The 21,868-nt window shown below is 41.1% G+C and overlaps 1 protein-coding gene and 1 pseudogene across 3 annotated transcripts in view; both read right to left on the bottom strand.

Annotated features, from left to right (window-relative positions):
• The window catches only part of SNRNP40 (small nuclear ribonucleoprotein U5 subunit 40), a 51,142-nt gene that overhangs the window by 15,132 nt on the left and 14,142 nt on the right, over nucleotides 1-21,868 (bottom strand). For both annotated transcript variants that reach the window (XM_023219384.2, XM_023219385.3), the window contains exons 5-8: nucleotides 20,670-20,792; nucleotides 9,612-9,732; nucleotides 7,417-7,499; nucleotides 6,110-6,171 (exon numbers count right to left, since the gene is read on the bottom strand). In XM_023219384.2, coding sequence (XP_023075152.2) covers nucleotides 6,110-6,171; nucleotides 7,417-7,499; nucleotides 9,612-9,732; nucleotides 20,670-20,792 — 389 coding nt within the window. The remainder of the gene's footprint in view (nucleotides 1-6,109; nucleotides 6,172-7,416; nucleotides 7,500-9,611; nucleotides 9,733-20,669; nucleotides 20,793-21,868) is intronic.
• LOC111547583 lies at nucleotides 1,425-3,434 on the bottom strand (annotated as a pseudogene). Its single transcript, XR_002733170.2, has one exon. The product of XR_002733170.2 is annotated as a transcription initiation factor IIA subunit 2 pseudogene (transcript).

Genomic DNA, 21,868 nt, shown 5'->3' with positions numbered 1-21,868 from the left:
GAAACTAGAAATACAGAGTTTGAATAAGACATGAACTCAGCTCTTGAGCAATGGGGTGGAGAAATAAGAATAACTAAAAATACAAGCATTACTGGCATGTTTGAATACAAGCTTCTGAAATGGGAAACACCACAGGGAAGAAAAGAAAGGTTTTCCTGCAGACATCACACAAAAACCTTTTTCAGAGTGTCTAGTATAATTAGGCTACAGTTAACTTCATACTCATCCAGGAAGTCTAAAAGGTAACACAATTCGTGGCAGGGTGGGAGCCTAGGCTGCAGATCCGGGTGAACGTTTTCGTACTATATTCAAACAGAGCCCGGAGAAAGGACAGGAGGTGTCTGGTATATAAAATATTTATACTATTTGCTAACCTAACACTCACTTGAGTCAAATTTTCCATTGAATTATCAGGCAGAAGGAATACTGAATTCTAGAATGGGAAGGGGCCAACAGAAATCAGCTTGTCTAGGTTGGGTATGGTGGCTCATGCCTGTAATCCCAGTACTTTGGGAGGCCGAGGTGGGTGGATCGTCTGAGGTCAGGAGTTTGAGACCAGCCTAGCCAGCAAGGTGATACCCAGTCTCTACTAAAAATACAAAAAACTAGTCAGGTGAGATAGCGTGTGCCTGTAATCCCAACTACTCAGGAGGCTGAAGTAGGAGAATTGCTTGAACCTGGGAGGCGGAGGTTGTAGTGAGCCAAGGCCGTGGCACTGCCCTCTAGCCTGGGTGACAGAGTAAGACTCTGTCTCAAAAAAAAAAGGAAAAAGATATCAGCTTTTCTAAACTCCCTATTTTAGAGATAAGAAAACTGGGGCACAGTGACGTTTCCAAGGCAATATAGTACATCAATGGCAAAACTAAAATTAGAACTCTTAAAGAAAAAAAAAAGCTTATTAGAGAATGTTCTTAGGAAGACAACATTTTTATTTGTCATTAAAAAAAATTATGAGGCTGGGCATGGTGATTCACATCTGTAATCCTAGCACTTTGGGGGGCCAAGGCTGATAGACTGCTTGAGCTCAGGTGCTTGAGACCAGCTTAGACAACATGGTAAAACCCCATCTCTACAAAAAAATTAGCCAGGTGTGGTGGTGCATGCCTGTGGTCCCAGCTACTTGGGAGGCCAAGGTGGGAGGACTGATTGAGTCCAGCAGGTAGAGGCTGCAGTGAGCTGAGATGGCACTACTGCACTCCAGCCTGGGTGACAGAGTGAGATCCTGTCTCATGTTTTTTTCATGCTGTATAATAAAGGTAATATAAGAGGCTAAAGAGTTTTAAACTTCTTTCTACTGAAATACTCTGAATACTACTGAAAACTACCGAAATACCAAAGTAACACAATGTAATTTCTGCAATGCTAGAATAAAAAAAGTTTACATATCTCTTCAAAAGTGATGAATAGTAACAGAAGATGTCATAAAAACGTGATTTTTTTCCTATTCATTCGGTAGTATTACAGCCAGTATTTTTATCATCACAGGCCATAATTTTCACTTTATCCACTTTAATAAGTTCTATCACCTTTTGGAATTCAATATCATTGAATATAAAAGTCTATATATTATCACAGAATCTTTTTGTTTTTCTAAATTAATGTTTTTTTTTTTTTTTGTAGAGACAGTGTCTTCCTATGTTGTCGTCGAGGCTGGTCTTGAACTCCTTGCCTCAAGCGATCCTCCGGCCTTCGCCTCCCAAAGTGCTGGGATGACAGGCATGAGCCACCATGCATGGCATATGGCAGAATCTGTATGTATTTAGAGAGCCACTGAAATCAACTCTGTTCCTAACCCTCTGAGCCAAAATGATGCATTTACAGCCTTATTAAACTGAAGTAAAACTTGAAGGGCAAGTTGAGTGAACTGCTGAGATTGTATGAGCTCATCTAGGCTCTCCTGAAAACTGTTTCCCAAAGTAGTACTTCTGTATAACTGATATGACATGGCTTAGGAAGAAGAAATTGTTTTTCTTATTCAAGCTTGCCTTGATGCCCTGTGCTAAAGGCTTCCTGCCATGGAGCAGACAGAAGTGACCAGGAGCCCAGCAGGGGGTTCCTATGTACCTGACCACTTCTTCAGCAGCCACAGAAACTACAGAGCTGAACCCAAGACTCTGGAGCTCTTAATATACTCCCGTATTTTACTTTCACTTAACTATCCATAAATATACTGGCTAAAAATAAAGGGTCTATTATCTTAATCTGATGAAGTAAAATTCATCTGTTGGTAAATACAAAGGGCTGGTGGTTTTGAAGCAGGTATTTAAAATTATTTACATATTTTGTTTTGTGCAATCAACAACTCACCAGTACTTGATCATAAAAATTGTACATTCACCAGTACTGGATTATAAAATGCCTAGTTCTAATCCAACATTACACTTTTGGTCTAAAATGCAAATAAACAAGAGCTTCTTAATTATATTATTTAGCTGTCATCACCTAGGCTCCATAGAAACTAAGCTCTGAGCAAGATAGAGGAGAAGCAGGAACTCCATCAGTCTAGACTCCTTGGCTCTGATACTCATGCCCTTTCTACTGTCTTCTTTCCTGTCATGCACAAAAAGGTGGTCCTCATTAATTCAATGACTGGCTGTGTGGCATAGTAAAAAACTATGAGCTCTGGAGTCAGAAAGACTGGGGTTCACATCTCAGTGCAGCTATTTACTAGCTAAGTAAGCTTAGCTCAGAGAAGTTAAATAATTGCAGATCATTTAACTTCTCTAAGCTTCTTAGTTGCAATGATGGAGAAAATACTGACCTCATAATTTTGTTGAGAAAAATAATGAGGTAATATATGCAAAGTGCCTGGCACACAGAATTAATTATAGCTATTGTTATTACAAGTATACTCATCATCAAAACAGAATCTCATGAAGTCAATGGGCTGAATAAATCACTCTTGGCCAAGAGACTGGCCAGCCTTCCTGTAGTCTACAAGACTATATAGAGTTTCAAGTTTGAATAAGAGGAGGTGATCTGTAAGTTATTAGTTAGTAGAAGGGAGAAATTTGCCAAATTCAGGCCAAGCTGAAAAGCAGTTTTCTGAGGATACATTTCCCAGGCACATAAAAGACAGAATCTCAGATCTCCAAGGGTTTACACTTCAAGGCCTCACTCTTGATGGCTGCCAATTATATGCTAAATTTAGAGGGGTTCCTTGCCCTCTCCTTACTTTGGCATGGCAACATTTGGCAGGAACTAGGAGCCTTATGTAACAGAGCTGCTTGTTGATTTGGGGCTAATTGGCGAGGTGGCCTGTCAAATCTGGCCAACCCCCAGCAGGTAGAAAGGGTAGGCTTTCCTCAGACCACGCTTCCACATGTGAGGTTTTTTTTTTTTTTTTAAAAAGAGATGGGGTCTTGCTCTGTTGCCCAGGTTGGAGAGCAGTGGTATGATTGCAGCTCACTATATCCTCAAACTACTGGGCTCAAGGGATCCTTCTGCCTCAGCCTACCAAGTAGCTGGGACTACAGGTGCGCACTACTATGCCTGGCTAATTTTTAAGATTTTTTTTTTTATAAAGACAGGGTCCTGCCATCTTGCCCAGGCTCATCTTGAACTCTTGGGTTCAAGCCATCCTTCCACCTTGGCCTCTCGAGTGCTGGGATTAAAGGTGTGCACCATCGATCACATGTAAAGTTTAAAGGTACAGTCGAGAGGGAAAGAGGAAAAAGACGATACTGTAATTCAGAAAGGGCCAATGCCAGAAATAAACTGCTCATCAGAGAAAAAAAGTATGTATATATAATTTAAAAATTTAATTACAGCCAGGTGCGGTGGTTCACGCCTATAATCCCAGCACTTTGGGAGGCCGAGGCGGGTGGATCACGAGGTCAGGAGATCGAGACCATCCTGGTTAACATGGTGAAACCCCATCTCTACTAAAAATACAAAAAATTAGCTGGGCGTAGGGGCGGGTGCCTGTAGTCCCAGGTACTCGGAAGGATGAGGCAGGAGAATGGCGTGAACCCGGGAGGCGCAGCTTGCAGTGAGTGGAGATTGCACCACTGTACTCCAGCCTGGGCGACAGAGCGAGACTATGTCTCAAAAACAAACAAACAAAAAAATTTAATTACAAAAGAAAGATACACTCTTTCTGCTGAAAATTATGTAAAAATAATTAGGATAGTTCTTACTATATCAGAATACGAGACATCTTAGTCTGTTTCTTAAAGTCTTCTCTAGTAACTTGACAACTTAAAATTCTTTAGCTTTCTCCCTTCTAAGCAGCTCTCTAAACCACTTGCACTCAAATAATCAATGGGATACTTTCACCTGGACTCTTTCTTTTTCCTCTAGAAAATACCTGAATACTTGTCCATTTTTCTTGGCATTAAACTTGTCAGGAGAAAAAAAAAAGCAGACTCTGGAATTTAAATATGTTCAGTATGATTCATTAATGGAAAGGTATGGGACAGACCACAGTGCAGCTTCTGTGTGGCAGTATTAGGGCCCCAAATAGGGGAAAATCCTAGAATATGCTGAAAGCCCTGGCTAGCCCAAGAAAGGCGTCCTATTTATAGGATGGTGCTTGTTTCAGTAGGGTTGGAAGAGAAACTCTAAAGGGGAGGATAGGATTAAGCTAAAAAGGGTCAAGACATTGCCCAATGGGAGCTAAACACAGGATTTGCTATCAGAGGGTCTTATCATTCTTTACCAGGCCTCATTTGCAGCCCATCAGACTTGACACCTGGACATCCCTATTCAACCTCTGATTCTCCCCTAAACACAGGTTACCACAGACATGCCAAATACAACAGCATCTGACAAAAATTCTCTCCCTTCTGTTTCTCATTCAGCACCTCATGCCTGAGCCAGTTTAGATTCATATTTCATAAAGCCCTTAGCCGATTAATTCAGCATGGGGTGGAAAATACCTAGTCCGCATTTTGTTACACCCTGCACCTAGCAATCATTGCACTTCCCACTAACCCAGACACCACTCTGAATCATCTCCAACACAGATAGGCATTACCAATAGCTGAGCTGCTACGCAGGGTAAAACTGGACTGCCATTCTTCAGCTAGGAATTCATTCATGTAATATAAACGAATTGCTTAAGCACTGACGAAAAAAAGCTCAAGCACTGACAACAGTGCCATGGGTTCACAGAAATGACTAAGATTCATTCCCTAATCTCTAGGAGAAAGTAACTCAGTGGGGGTACCTCACTTTGTCTGTCTGATTGTAAGATGTAATAAATGCTAATAAAGGTTAGATGTATGAAATGGGATTACAGCACAAAGAACAATGAGTTATGTCCAAGAGGTAATAGAGAGAGGGCGCCAAGGACAGTTTACGGATGTAACATAGAGGTGGTACCTAGAGAGATATAGGAGTTTGGATAACGAAGAGGGAATGTGAGAGAGAACCTGGAGGTGAGAACACAAAAGGAGGTTAGAATATGAAAATTCCACGTGAGCAGCATTGTGACGGTGGGCGAGGTGGGTACTTAATATGTATTCAAATGAACTGAAGCATGGAAGAAGGAGGTGGTGAGGGAGACTAGAGACAGATTATGAGACTGAAATTTATTTTGATTGCAAAGGGAACCCAACAGAATCAAACAAATTGTTGATCCTGTAGGTCTAAAATGTCTCCAAAGTGGGCAGAAATTATGTTTGTCCAACACGGTTTTGAAACCCTTCATACTGCACAGAGTTTCATCTTCAAGCACAGTCATAACTCTATGTCTGCTCTAGCTCCATATCCACACTTTATGTATCAAACACAAGAAGACATCCTGCATAGCTACATCATTCTTCTTCTTTTTTTTTTTTTGGAGATGGAGTCTCGCTCTTGCTGCCCGGGCTGGACTAGTGCAATGGCGCGATCTCGGCTCACCGCAACCTCTGCCTCCCGGGTTCAAGTGATTCTCCTGCCTGAGCTTCCCAAGTAGCTGGGATTACAGGCATGTGCCACCATGCCCGGCTAATTTTGTATTTTTAGTAGAGATGGGGTTTCTCCATGTTGGTCAGGATGGTCTTGAACTCCTAACCTCAGGAGATCCCTCCGCCTCAGCCTCCCATAGTGCTGGAATTGCAGGCGCGGGCCACCACATCTGGCCAGCTACATCATTCTTTACTTTGCACCCAGTAATCCTTACCTGTCGGCTGAGCCAGCTGCTATTTTGCTTCCATCAGGTGACCAAGAACATCTCAGAAGGTTCTATGATAAATAAGAATCCACTGAATAGTAATATACCAAACTCCTCTTTGCAAGGCTGCAGAATCACTGAGAGGCTTTACATTTCCTAAGTAGAGTTTTAATTATTCTTCTCAGGAAGATGGTCAGTAATTATCTTATATTCTATGCCCAGAAGAGCATACTTTGTTATTTTACACCATATAAAAACTGTAGAAAATGTTTAACTTACAGTTAATTAGATTGAATCTGACAACAAAATTTTGTTCTACTTATAAATGGAGGTTCCCTTTGCTCCATTTATCTTGACACTCATTATTCTTTTTTTTTCCCTAACTATCTTTAAGAAAAATACACACAAACCCAACAAATAATAAATTTTGGGGTTTTTTTATTTTTTTTTTTTTTTTTTGAGACAGGGTCTTGCTCTGTTGTCCAAGCTGGAGTACAGTGGCACAATCATAGCTCACTGTAGTTTTGACCTCCTGGGCCCAAGTGATCCGCCCACTTCAGCCTCCCAAGCAGCTGAGACTGCAGGCACACGCCACCACAACCAGATTTTTTATATTTTGTAGAGACAGGGTCTCACTATGTCGCCCTGACTGGTCTCTAACTCCTGGCCTCCCACCTTGACTTCACAAAGTGCTGGGATTACAGCTGTGAGCCACCGTGCCAGGTCTAAAAAATAAAATTTGATTTATACAGTGAAACTGAATCTCAATGAGCTCTAAAAAAAAAAAAATCTCTATTAACAAATTCTCTGAGGGGAAAAGCTTCTTTCAATAGAGCTGACCTTGAAATTTGAGGGTTTGAAAAAAATTTTCTCTCTCAGAACTTGGGCCGTGGTAGTTACTGAGGGGCGAGATGTATTCTTAGGGTTCTAAAACACGTGGTCGCAGGATGGGGAGGCAAGTAGGGAGACCATCCGGGTAACAGCTATGGGAGCTTGGGTTCCATATGGAAAACTGATTTAGGAGGGTAAAATTCACAAGTAATTAAAAGGCCAGGAGTGTCATGTTGAGGGTGGTGTCAAGTCAGATGCCCTCAGTTTGAGGGCTGGCTCCATTCCTTTTGGGCTATGTGACTGGCTTCTCCCCAGTCACTATTATTTCTATTAGCTTTATTTTTGGCAACAAGTTTTGATTAAGAGCAGTGTTACAGGAATGAAGTCCATTCTTAGCAGAGCTACTACTCTCTATCCTTAGTACCACCTTAAATGTTTCTCTGAAGTAAAGGAACAGTAAAACTCCTCTGCCAAGCAGAACTCACCTTTTCAAAGTTGTGCACATTTCCTTGAAATATCTTTACACACCTCTCTTTGGGGGCAAATGGCCGGACATCCCAGACACGAACTGCAAAACAAATCCAAATAAACAAACCAACCAAAACAACGATCAGTTAGAGGCCTCCTGGGCACCCAGCTGAAATTAGTATCATGTCAATCAATGACAGATGCTGTTTACTGGATGGGCGAAGTCCAACATGACACACTGCTACCTGTTAAAGCTCTTCTCTTTTTCAAGCAGGAAAATACATCTAAATCCCAATAACTGGGGCTAGCTGAGGAGGCAGGAAGGAAAAATGTCACACTCAATGTTGGTAATTTACAACAGAATGCAGTTGGGTGTGATACTAATTTCAAAAAGATACTTTGCAAGATTTCTCTGCCAGCTTAGAGTCACATCCAGCAAAGCTTCAATGTGACAAACTAAATACCATGAACTACTGTGACAATGAACTTATAAAAACCAACCTTACATTGCCCTTTCCTAATTTCCCTCATATGGGCACCTAAGAGTCTAAAACTGAACAAGGTCAGATATATATATAAAATATATAAAAGGTTAAATAAATCAAAAGAGCACTGTACCATACCAAAAATCAGAAAAAGTAAACACTGATTCTAATTCCAGCTCTGTTGCATATTTGGGTGATGTCAGATAAACAGTGAGATTGTTTGTGTCTTGGTTTTCCTATTCTGTAAAACGAAGAGAAAATTATCTATCTTCTTTTTTAAATAATACTATTGACTGACTGATTGAGATGGAGTTTCGCTCTTCTTGCTCAGCCTGGAGTGCAGTGGCGCAATCTCGGCTCACTGTACCCTCCGCCTCCTGGATTCAAGTGATTCTCCTGCCTCAGCCTCCCAAGTAGCTGGGATTACAGGTGCCCACCAACACACCTGGCTAATTTTTGTATTTTTAGTAGAGACGGGGTTTCACCACGTTGGCCAGGCTGGTCTCGAACTCCTGACCTCAGGTGATCTACCCCGCCCAGCCAATAACACTATTTTAAAGAAAATTTGTAGGCAACAAACAAAAATAAAGAATTTATAATTTTATTATGCAGCCATAAGAAATTATTCTATTATTTTTTCCTTATTTTAATATCATTTTAGGAAACCTCATTGTTCCTCATTATAAAGAATGCTAGAATTAGCTAGGCATGGTACTTGGGAGGCTTGCTTGGGCCTAGGAGTTTGAGACCAGCCTGGGCAACACAGCAAGATCCTGTCTTATAAAAAAAATTAAGGGAAAAAAATTTTTTTAATGTGAGATTATATGTGTATAAACATCTACTGTAAGCAGTAGCTATAGCCGTTGTAACTGACGCTATACCTGTAGTGGAATTTCAGTGATGTCATTTTATTTGAGTATGAAAAAAGTATTATCAATCCTTGGAGTCAGACAGGCAAATAAAAAGGCAAAGCTATGAATGAACATTTGCTACTGAGAATACAGTCAAAAGGCAAAGATTTCCATTCATTCAACAAATATTTATTAAGTAGCCAATGAATGTCAGGTATTGTTTTTGTCACAAAATATCAGGGAATACATTTTAGTTCCTGACAAGCCTATAAATTTGTATACCAGGGCCATTTCCAAACTCCCTCAACATTAAGCATATAATCCAGCAAGTCACCTTACTTTTTTTCTATAGTAACCCATCCTCCCACCCTACAACTCAAAAACAAGTAATGAGAAAGAGCAAGAGTGTGTTTGTGTAAATCCAGAATGTTTTAATGAAGACTTCTTCCCACACCAATGCTTTCAGAGTTGGGAGGGAAGACAGACTGTCAGGAAAGAGCAAAAGAGATCATCCAAGCTTGGTGCTCTCTGAAAACGCACAAGAACTGCCTTGAATAGACCCCTCTAGATTCACATCTTTTTCATTAAACTCATCACCTAGAGTTTCTAATATTCTGTTGGCTACCAGAGCTGAGATGGGTCTTAAAGGTTAAGTCCAGTCCTCTTATCAATGTTAGAAACTGATGCCCACAGAGAAGAAATGCTGTGTGCAAAGTCGTTCAGGGACAAGATAGAGATCTGAGACTACAGTCCTAGATTCTTGACTATCTCACCTAAAGCTTTCACCATTACAACACATTCTAATCGTCTGATGGAATCTGTGAGCAATCTTTGACTTTCCTTGGATCCTGGGAGAGATTTCCTCTCCAAAGTTACCTGTATTGTCCATTGCATTGGACAAAAGATAAGAGCCTTCGGAACTTAAACTCAGGCCAGTCACTGAATCTGCATGGCCTCTCATGGTGTAGGTTAGCTTGTTCTGGCGCAGGTCCCAGACCTGCAAAAACAAAAAGGTGCCCCCAGAAATCAAATTAATAAAAGCAGAGAAAGAGAATGACAAGAGACAAGAGTCAATTGCCCAGAGACACTGATATTACTCTACTATAAAACACAGGATTTCTGTCAAAGAGAAAAACACCTTTTTTTTTTTTTTTTGAGTCAGGTCTCACTCTGTTGCCCAGTGCAGTGGCATTATCATGGTTCACTGTAGCCTTGACTTCCCAGGCTCAGGTGATTCTCCCATCTAAGCCTCCCGAGTAGCTGGGACTACAGGAGCATGCTACTATACCCAGCTAATTTTTTTTGAAGAGACAGGGTTTCACCATGTTGCCCAGGCTAGTCTTGAACTCCCAGGCTCAAGCGATCCTCCCACCTCGTCCTCTCAGTGTTTGAATTATAGACATGAGCCACTATGCCTGGCCAACCTCTGTCTTTCTAAAAAGGTAGTTAAGGTTACCATGTTTGACTAGATAAATATAAATAAATGCATATCGAATGTTAAGATAAAGTATTAAACAAAAAAAAATAGAATTCAGAAAGGTTATTTTCAAATCATAGCAAAATAAAGAAAAACTATTATAGAAAAAAACGAAAGAGTGCTTAAAATGCTTAAACTATGATTCTTAGCCATTAAAAATTATTATAAATACATAAAACGAAGAAGTTTGTCATTTAAAAAGGCATTATGATTACATGTTGAATTTGTGTTAACAATATGAAAAATATAGATACTTAAAATTTTTCATTTAATGTAACAATATATGACAATAAATGTTACATGTATGGGTATGTACATGAACACACACTATGGAAAAGCACATTTATTAAAAGAAAAATAAATAACAGATTCATTATTGCTTATATAGGAAAGGTAAGACACAGAAAATAACCTAAATGTCAAGCAGGAAAAACAGGTGGTTTATTAAATTATGTCTCATAGGCACGTCACAAAACTGAATTCTCATACAGGAGATAGCATGACAGAGTAGAAAGAGTGGTGACTTAGGGTAGGAATAAACTGGTCCTTGCCACTTAAGAGGTATGTATCATTGGGTCACTAACTCTTTCTGGGCCTGTTTCCTGGTCTGTAAGATTAGCTACTTCTTATGGCTGTTGTAAGGATTATAAGAATGCTTAGCATATGCCTGGCACATGGCAGGTCCTCAATAATGTGTAGCTATTATTAAGCAGTTCCTAAAAATAACTCAGAAGACCAAATGTAAAAATATTTACACAATAAGCTGTTAAGCATAAAAGGAAAATACAAAACAGTATTTATCCTTACACAGACTACAAGTATGTAAAATACATTATTTTCAAGCTAACAGAAATAGTCTGGAAAGTCAAATGGCAAAAAGAACAGTAATATTACATAAAACACAAATTTTCCCCCAATTTTATTTCATATTGCAATGTAGTTTTTTTCTAAGTAAATAAAACTTTTGCTGTTTCTTAAATCAAGACACTTTTCCTTATCTAGAAATGAGTTAGGTGTTACATAGCAGAGCAATACATAGGGCAGACAACTCCACTTTCTCCATCAGTAACTCACTATGTGTGGAGCCCAACACATTTTCCATACGATCTTTTTTATATCAAGATGTTTGCTGCTTCAGTAATCAGGAAAGCCTGAAATGTCTGACATTTTGTTCAAGCTGTTGTTCCTTCTCTTCTGAGAAGGTACTGTTGAAATCTAGCTTTGTAATAACTAGGAGAGAATGCACTTTGCCAACCCCTCACAGAACTTGTGTGTTATTTCCAAACTTCCTCTTTGAGGCCTGTACACCTTGTTTGTGCAGGGCCAAAAAGTATCCAGGATTTGCCACAAAAAAAAAAAATCTACAGCAGGGGTGGCTCACTCCTGTAATCCCAGCACTTTGGGAGGCCAAGGTGGGTGGATCACCTGAGGTCAGGAGTTCAAGACCAGCCTGGTCATGGTGAAACCCCTTCTCTACTAAAAATACAAAAAATTAGCCGGGCATTGTGGTGCACACCTGTAATCCCAGCTACTTGGGAGGATGAGGCAGAAGAATCACTTGAATTGGGAGGATGAGGCAGAAGGATTGCTTGAACCGGGAGGCGGAGGCTGTAGTGACCTGAGATTGCACAACTGCACTCCAGCCTGGGCAACAAGAACAAAACTCTGTCTCAAAAAAAAAAAAAAAAAAAATTCTACAGCAAGAATTTAAGCAAAACATTTTGCAAGTATCCTAATCAGCTGTTCAATGAAAATCTGTGCATCTGATTAGTGGCAGATACTGCTGGAGATTAAAAAAAAAGACATGGCCCCTGCTCTCAAGGAGTGTTCAGTATAACAAGGAAAACTTAAGACGCTTAAGCAAGTAATGAGAGGCCTATGCAAGGTACAGTTGTAAAGTGGGCAGAGGGGTTAACCCTGGTGGAACAGAGATGAGAGTGAGAAAGGGAAGCTTTCACAGAAAATGAAGTGCCTGAGCAGGGTCTGAAAGTATTTTTTTTTTAAACTTAGACAAAGTGGAAGGGTATTTACTAGGAGAAGATAATTTGTGGAAGTAGAGGGGCATGGAAAAAACTGCTGGATTGTAGGAAATAAGGCACCCAGAGGCAGCAGATGATGAGGTAGACAAGCAGAGGCCAGCTCATGAAAGGTTTTGAATGCCTGGCTTGCACTTTATTTCCTTCACTGGGGAGTCACAGAAGGGTTCAAAATAGAAAAATGAGTCATTCAGATGTATATTCTGGAAAGATCCTTCTGGCCCACTGGTTGACTGATTGAGACCGAGTCTCCCTCTGTCACCAGGTTGGAGTGCAGTGGTGCAATCTTGGCTCACTGCAACCTCTGCCTCCTGGGTTCAAGTGATTCTCCTGCCTCAGCCTCCCGAGTGGCTGGAACTACAGGTGCGCACCACCACACCCACCTAATTTTTGTGTTTTCAGCAGAGACGGGTTTCACCATGTTGGCCATGGCCAGGATGGTCTCGATCTACTGACCTTGTGATCCGTCCACCTCAGCCTCCCGAAGTGCTGGGATTATAGGCATGAGTCACCCTGCCTGGCCTGGCCCATATATTTAATAACTGAAGGGATGAAACCTCATAAAGTGCAGGGATTACAAACATGAGCCACTATGCCTGGCCTAATCTATCCTTTTAACCATTACATTAAAAAAAAAAAATCACAAACTGAACTCCCATCCTAACTGGAGCTCAGGGTTACCAAGAAATGCCAGATTGCCAGCCAGACCATCAGGCTCTCAAGTGACACATTTTCTTCTTTCTTCATTTTCCTGACTCCCCAATCCTATCATCAGGTAGGAAGTTCCAAGAGATTGGTGGGAACAGTCTATCTGCTCACAAATATACACAGAATTTGTTCACCTCAGATTTTAAAAAGGGTTCCCATTCCTTATGTGTTTCTCTTTCTTAGAACAGGCAGTGCTACCTAAGATAGACTGAGAAACAAACAAAAACCAGGCTCTCTGAGGAGCATCTCCTAATGTAGTGAGGCAGTGTGGTCATTTGTCACGCTAGGGCTCAAGACCGGTAAGCCTCTAGGTGCTTAAAAGGTACTTGTTAATTGACTAGAGGTAACAAGACAGAGTGGTAAGACTATTAGCCCTGTAGAGATAGAGTTCTGGTCCTGTCTCTACCACTGACTAAGTGATGACTATTTGATCTTGGCCAGATCACTTAACCTCTTAGGGACTCACTTCAGTCACCTATAAAGTGAGGGATGGAGGTGATGTCTAAGGTTCTTTTCAGGTTTGACATTTCCTGAGTCCTTCTGATTGAAAAAGAGCCTCTCTTTTGCATGTTTAAAGAAATGTATGAGGTCTTTAGGACAACTAAGAATCTTCCTGAGTTCGAGAGAGCAATTACTCTCCCCTCTGCATGTAACAAAAGGGTTTTTTTTTTTTTTTTTAAATCAGGATAGAGTCTCACTCTGTTGTCCAGGCTGGAGTGCAGTGGCGCGATCTTGGCTAGCTGCAACCTCCCCCTTCCAGGTTCAAGCGATTCTCGTGCCTCAGGTTCCCGAGTAGCTGGGACTACAGGCGTGTGCCACCACGCCCGGCTAATTTTTGTATTTTTAGTAGAGACAGGGTTTTGCCATGTCGGCCAGGCTGGTCTGGAACTCCTGGCCTCAAGTGATCTGCCCGCCTTGGCCTCCCAAAGTGCTGGGATTACAGGCATGACCCACCGTGCCTGGCCATCAGCAGGGTATTTTTAATAGGGAGAAGACTACCTTCTAACTAAATTCTAACACACACACAACTCTCTCCAGTCCATCTCTGTTATACAAGAGCAAAAATAAAGAAATAATTCTAGCAACTTGGTTTCAAATATTGTATTAACTGCTGCTGCCCAAAAACAATATGGCAGCCTGTATCCCAAATATGAAACATCCTTATACTTGTTAAAACACATTAATTTTTCACCTGGAAATCTATTCTAAGAAAACAAATACAGAAAAAGTTTCATGCACAAATATATCCATAGCAGCATAATCTGTGATAGTGATTCACATGAAACAGCCTAAATGTCCAATGACATGGTTGTCACTAAATTATTTAATACTGTAATAATAAAAATAAAAATGATGATGATAATGGCAACTGACATATACTGAACACACTATGTCCCTGTCATGGTGCTAGGAATATCATATCCTTACTTCACTTAATTAATGTAACAATTACATGAGGTGAGCTGACAATTCCCGCTCAGAGATAAGTAATGGAGATGATGAGGTTAAAACAACTTTAAGATCACAAAGCTAGCAATTAAGTGGCAAATCAAAAAATGATCCCAACTTCACTTAAGCACAGGAATTCAAGGTTACAGTGAGCTATGATTCTACCACCACATTGCAGCCTGGGCAACATGAATGAGACCTCAAAATAAAACAAAAAAATGGAAAGGAAAATGATTCTAACTACAATTCTAAGAAAATAAGAATGATTTGATAGACAGCAACTAGAGGTGGGCTTAGTTTAGGAAATACTTTCTAGAAGAGATATCTATGCTGTGATCTGAAGGTAAGAGAGCAAGTCACAGCAATGCATCAAAGATGGGGGTGGGGGATTCCTAACAAAGGATCAGCTATGTGATAATAAGTGAAAAGAGATCATGGCTGGGCACAGTGACTCATGCCTGTAATCCCAACACTTTGGGAGGCCAAGGAGGGAGGACTGCTTGTGGCCAGGAGTTCAAGACCAGCCTGGGCAATGTGTTGAGCTCCCATTTCTAAAAAAACGAAAACAAAAACAAACCAAGCTGGCCAGGCCTGGTGGCTCACACCTGTAATCTCAGCACTTTGGGAGGCCGAGGCAGGCGGATCACCTGAGGTCAGGAGTTCTAGAACAGACTGGTCAACATGGTGAAACCACGTCTCTACTAAAAATACAAAATATTAGCTGGACGTGGTGGCGGGTGCCTGTAATTCCTGCTACTCGGGAGGCTGAGGCAGGAGAATCACTTGAGTCCAGGAGGTGGAGGTTGCAGTGAGCTATCGTGCCATTGCACTCCAGCCTGGGCAACAAGAGTGAAACTCTGTCTCAAAAAAAAAAAAAAAAAAAATTTAGCTGGGCATAGTGGCATGCACATTTAGTCCCAGCTACTTGGGAAGCTGAGGTGAGAGAATCGCTTGAGCCTAGAAGGTCATGGCAGCAGTGAGCCATGACTGCACCACTGCACTCCAGCCGCAGCAGAGCGAGACTCTCTTGAGGAAAAAAAAAAAAAAAAAAAAAAGCATTATCTAAAGAGTGAATATCATGATGTTTACACACAAAACATTGTGGTACAGAAAAGACTTGAAGGAAGTACACTGTGAAATAGTAACAGTGACTGAATTTGGATGATGAAACTATAGTGACTTACCTATTTTTACAATTTTTTTTTACATTTTCTGCACTTTAATATACAAGGTATCACTTTTATTACTAAATTTATTATACTTATAATTAGTTTTTAATAATGTTATTCCCAATAAAGTTGATTTGTTAAACATATATTTGAATGCAATTTTTGTATCTCCATAAAACATTTAAGGTAAATAAGAAGACAAATTAGGAAAAGTCTATAATGATTTTTTGTTTAGAAAAGAGAATACAGGCCGGGCACGGTGGCTCACGCCTGTAAGCACAGCACTTTGGGAGGCCGAGGTGGGTGGATCACAAGGTCAGGAGATGGAGACCATCCTGGCTAAAACGGTGAAACCCCGTCTCCACTAAAAAATACAAAAAAATTAGCCGGGTGTGATGGCGCAGCCTGTGGTCCCAGCTACTCGGGAGGCCGAAGCAGGAGGATGGCGTAAACCCAGGAGGCAGAGTTTGCAGTGAGCCGAGATCGTCCCACTGCACTCCAGCCTGGGCAACAGAGCGAGACTCCGTCTCAAAAAAAAAAAAAAAAAAAAAAAAAAAAGAGAATACAATATATGCAGTACACAAACAAGGGGACTCTCAGTGCTAGGTGCACTTCTAATTTAAAAATTTTCCCAAAAATGAAGCATTGGCAGAAAAATTTGAATGTTTGTGGACAGATTAAATGCTTTTTAGCTTTTTTTATTTTTTGAGATAGGGTCTCTCTCTGTCACCCAGGCTGCAGTGCAGTGGTGCAATCTTGGCTCACCACAACCCCTGCTTCCCTGGTTCAAGCCAGTCTTGTCCCTCAGCCTCTTGAGTAGTTGGGATTACAGGCGTATGCCACCATGCCTGGCTAATGTTTGTATTTTTAGTAGAGACGGGGTTTCACCATGTTGGCCAGGCTGGTCTAGAACTTCTGACCTTAAGTGATCCACCTGCTTTGGCCTCTCAAAATGCTGGGATTAGAGGCGTGAGCCAGCACGCCCAGCAAACACTTTTTAGTTTACTATCACCAACAGAGTACCAAACAATTTTCATCACCCCAAGAATTTCCTAACTATTCTCCTTTGTGTCAAACCTTTTCATCCCTAACACTTGACGATTACTGATCTCTTCTTTGACCTATAATTTTATTTTGAGAATATGACATAAGGAATCCTATATATATAACCTTTTGAGGCTAGCTTCTTTTATTTAAGTTGTGAGAATTTGTGCTATATAGCACTATTGTCTTCAGAAGGTCCAGGAACAGTCCAGATAAAGAGTCCAAAGTAAGCCATACTATTGGTAGTAGGAAGACTTTACTAGCACAAGAGTATTATCGTTAGGTTAGTGTATCCCCACAGTGGGCATCAATCAAATTTGGTACTCTGTTGGTGATAGTGAATCTATGCAAACATTAAAATTCTTTTTTTTGGCCGGGCGCGGTGGCTCAAGCCTGTAATCCCAGCACTTTGGGAGGCCGAGACGGGCGGATCACGAGGTCAGGAGATCGAGACCATCCTGGCTAACACGGTGAAACCCCATCTCTACTAAAAAAAAACTACAAAAAACTAGCCGGGCGAGGTGGCGGCGCCTGTAGTCCCAGCTACCCGGGAGGCTGAGGCAGGAGAATGGCGTGAACCTGGGAGGCGGAGCTTGCAGTGAGCTGAGATCCGGCCACAGCACTCCAGCCTGGGTGACAGAGCGAGACTCTGTCTCAAAAAAAAAAAAAAAAAAAAATTTTTTTTTTTTTTTTTTTGCAAACATTAAAATTCTTATAACTGTACACCAAAAATGTTTATTTCACTGTATGTAAATTTACATATCTTGAAAACTATAAAAGTTATAGCTTGATGACACTAACCTATTTTCATGTGCACAAGAAGCCTTCTTCTAGTGATTCTGATGCCAATGAGCTCCCATCTCCATTCTGGGAAATACTGTGCATAGCTATTAAAGTTGATCTAAGTTTCCATGTTCTGATTCTTCATTCTCCAAATATTTATATGATGGAAAAGGGATGGGAAGTTCAATTTTGGAAAACCTAAATTCTTAGCTACCTATGAGACATTCAAGTGGGGGATACTGAACAGCTAGTTGTACACAGGGACCTGAAGCTTAAGATCTGGGGTGGGAAAACTGTCATCGGCAGAGGGATGGAGTCGTGGAAGTAGACGACATTTGTCTTGGGGAATGTACACAGTGAAAAAAGCAAAGGGCCCTTGGCGAATAATGATGTTTCAAGACTCCACAGACAGAGTGCTCATAATGGTATGTAGAGAAGGAAAAGGACCTTACCAGACGGATAGGACAGTTTGTTGTCACAGAACTCAGGGAAGAGAGAAGACCAGGTCTATGGTACAGAGCGATTATGTTAAAAAACAAACACACACACACAAAACCAAAAAAACCCAGACTATTAGGAATGAAGAATGAATGGTATGTGAGGAACTGAAGATAGTAAGTGCAGAAACATCTCCAGGGGATTCCTCTAAGTATTAAGAGTATAACTCTAGAAAGAAACTCTGGAATTTGAACTGAGGTTCCATCACTTATTAGCTGTGTAACCTGGGGTTAAGCTGTTGTGCCTCTTTTAGCTTAGTTTCCTCATCTGTACAATCACATCAGTAGGATTTATTTCATGAAGTTGTAAGGTCAAAGTCTTTAAGATCCGTGAGGAGGCCGATAGTGAAGCTTAAATGAATTAATAATGTAAAGCTCTGAGAACAACTGGCAGAAAGTAAGCACTATGTGTTAGATGATGGTGATAGCAATATTATCATCACCACCATCATCATCCTTTTTAAGAAGTTTTGGGCCAGGCAGGGTGGCTCATGCCTGTAATCCCAGCATTTCAGGAAGCTGAGGTGGGTGGATCACCTGAGGTCAGGAGTTCGAGACCAGCCTGACCAACATGGAGAAACCCGGTCTCTACCAAAAATACAAAATTAGCCAGGCATGGTGGCACATGCCTGTAATCCCAACTACAGGAGGCTGAGGCAGGATAATCACTTGAACCCAGGAGGGGGAGGATGCGGTAAGCTGAGATCGTGCCATTGCACTTCAGCCTGGGCAACAAGAGTGAAACTCTATCTTAAATAAATAAAATAGTTTGGTTGTGAAGGGAAAGATTCACAGGGCAATATGAGGAGGGGATGTGGGGTCAAAGGAAGAATTTTTTTTTGTTTTTGGCCACCCAGAGAAGAGACCTAAGCATGAAGAAATACTCATAAGAAAGTAGAAAAGAAAGGCCGCATGCAGTGGCTCATGCCTGTAATCCCAGCACTTTGGGAAGCCGAGGTGGGTGGATCACGAGGTCAGGAGATCGAGACGATCCTGGCTAACTTGGTGAAACCACGTCTCTACTAAAAATACAAAAAATTAGCCAGGCGTGGTAGCACATGCCTGTAGTCCCAGCTACTCAGGAGGCTGAGGCAAGAGAACTGCTTGAACCAAGGAGGCGGAAGTTGCAGTGAGCCGAGATTACGCCACTGCATTCAAGCCTGGGTGACAGAGCGAGACTCCGTCTCAAAAAAAAGAAAAGTAGAAAAGAAGACGTTGAAAGAAGGGACGAATGATTGAAACTCTCACATTTAAAGCACTACCTTTAGGCAGGGAGCAGTGGCTCACACCTGTAATTCCAGCACTCTGGGAGGCTGAGGCAGGTGGATCACGAGGTCAGGAGTTCCAGATAAGCCTGGCCAACATGGTAAAACCCTGTCTCTACTAAAAATACAAAAATTAGCTGGACATGTTAGCACATGCCTGTAATCCCAGATACTCAGGAGGCTGAGGAAGGAGAATTGCTTGAACTGGGACACAGGAGGCAGAGGTTGCAGTGAACTGAGATAGCCCCACTGCACTCCAGCCTGGCCTACAGACTCAAACAAACAAACAAACAAACAGACTATCTTTATTTTTGGAGATGGAGTCTTGCTCCGTGGCCAGGCTGGAGTGCAGTGGCGTGATCTCTGCTCACTGCAACCTCCGACTCCCAGGTTCAAGTAATTCTCCTCCCTCAGCCTCCCGAGTAGCTGAGATTACAGGCACACACCACCACACTCGGCTAATTTTTGTATTTTTAGTACAGATGAGGTTTCACCATGTTGGCCAGGATGGTCTCGGTGTCCTGACCCTGTGATCCTCCTGCCTCAGCCTCCCAAAGTGTTGGGATTACAGGCCTGAGCCACTGCACCTGGCCAAAAGCGAGGCTATTTCATCCAAAGTAACAGCAAAGGAAACAACGAGGGATGGAAATACAGTACAACTTCTAGGAAAGGACAACACAGAAAGTTGAGTATTTATCTGACAGTTACTATTCTCACTATAAAGCAGAAGGTAAGGTCAAAGTCGTTAAGATCCCCAAGGAAGCCAATAGGAAAGGAAGACAGAAGCTGTGCAGGACCAAAATAACACATTTCCTGGCACTTGTTATGTCCAGGAATTCTGCTAAGTGCTCTAATCAGTCAGGCTCATTTAATCCCCACAATGGTATGTGGTAGATGCCACTGTTTTTGTTATCACTACCCCCTCAGCATTCACACAAGAAAAAAGAGGCTTAAAGAAGGTGCTTGAAGTCACAAAACTAGAAAATGGTGAAACTGGGATTAGAACTCAAGTCAATTACTTGAAAGTTTGAGCTACACTGTACTGCCATATGGTCTATTGCCTCTTTAATATCATTACTTTCTCTCATTCTTAGAGAAACTTAGAAAACTCCCTTTCCATAGTGTCAAAAAGAAAAACACAGTGAGAGATGAGGATACAGAATCACAAACTGAGTCACTGCTCCCATTAAACCAAGATGGTTAAAAAAAGATTCTGAATGTCTTTAAAAGGAAATGCACGCTTTCTTTTCTACATAGTCCCCCCCCCACAGAGACTTCACACTTCACATTAAGTGCCTGGTCCCTGACAGCATTTATAAGATCTGCAATGCAACCTTTAATTTAGGAAGTCAATGAAGACAGGAGAAAAAGAAAATAAGTTCCAAGTTACTATTTTCCTTTCAGTTGGTATTAAGTGCAAAGCTACCACAATTTCAGAAGTTTGAAAAAATTCGTTTCTAAGTGCAGATGGGTGAAATGGAAATATATCATAAACATCAAACATACCTTGATATCATTGTCTATTCCACCAGAAATAATCTGATCACTTGTGTCATTGAAGGTCACAGCTAACACCTGGTACGTGTTCTGAAACGTCTGGATGGCTGCCTTCTTCCGGATGTCCCAAAGCTGAAGCAAAGGACAACAGAGTCTATCATTAACATTATTCTAAGAAGCAACTGCACAGTACAAATATCCCTAAGTACAAGGACTTTGTGAACATGAACACATCTATAATTGGGATCCCATTTCACTAACTCCTGGATATCCTAATAACACACATGGTAAGCAGTGTCCTCAATTTTGCCAAGACATTTGAAGGCTGGTGAAACAAAATTTCAGTTATATTTTCAGACTTCTTTGTTAAAGTGAATAAACAGAGTTAAATCAACATACTCTTAGAATGGAATTCCCCAAATTACTTGGTTCATATATTTTTTAGGACAACAAGGGTATCAGACAATTTTTTCAAACTGTAGATACTAATTCATCAGTGGGCTGCAACCCACATTTAAAAAAATAGAGAGCGGGTACGTCGGTGAAAATAATAATACACAATGACAAAAGCTTGTCCTTCCACAAAACAACAAATTAACCAGCAAAAACCTGTCAGAATCAACTGTCGGAACTCTCACAACTAATTAAAAGTTTATAGTAACCAGGCAAACCCTTAATGAGGAAAAAGGAAACAAAAAACTAACTGAGTCCCAGTAAAAGGGTTTTGTAGTGTTTTAACTTGGGCTGGCTCTGTCTCCCGCTCAGCAACAGCTTTGAAGATAACCCATACTCCCAATATGGTTTCCTCGTACTGAGGAAGCAAAGGGGGGACTATTTCTTATTGTCAAAGAATAAACAATAAAAATTGTTTATTTTTACCTGTCTGGTGGCTCCCTGAAGGATAAGCTCAAAGGACTTACATTTATTTCGCCTAACTTGGAACTTTCCTTGAAAACATTTAAAGGAAAGGATGTTATTAGCCCCTGGTGCCTGGGGGCAAGGAAAAACAGTTGGGGCAAAAACACAAACCAAAAACCTTGGGAGGAAGGGCTGGGGAAGGAGACAATTTGTGGAGTAAGAGCTTTGAAAACACCGACATATTCCTGGCTATCTATCTTATCCCTCTTTATCTATCTATTTATCTATCTTATCTATCTATCTATCTATCTATCTATCTATCTATCTATCTATCTATCTATCTATCTATC

This window comes from Piliocolobus tephrosceles, chromosome 1, assembly GCF_002776525.5.
Source record: "Piliocolobus tephrosceles isolate RC106 chromosome 1, ASM277652v3, whole genome shotgun sequence".
NCBI classification, from domain to species: Eukaryota; Metazoa; Chordata; class Mammalia; order Primates; family Cercopithecidae; genus Piliocolobus; species Piliocolobus tephrosceles.
This window is presented reverse-complemented; position numbering and strand designations above follow the sequence as displayed.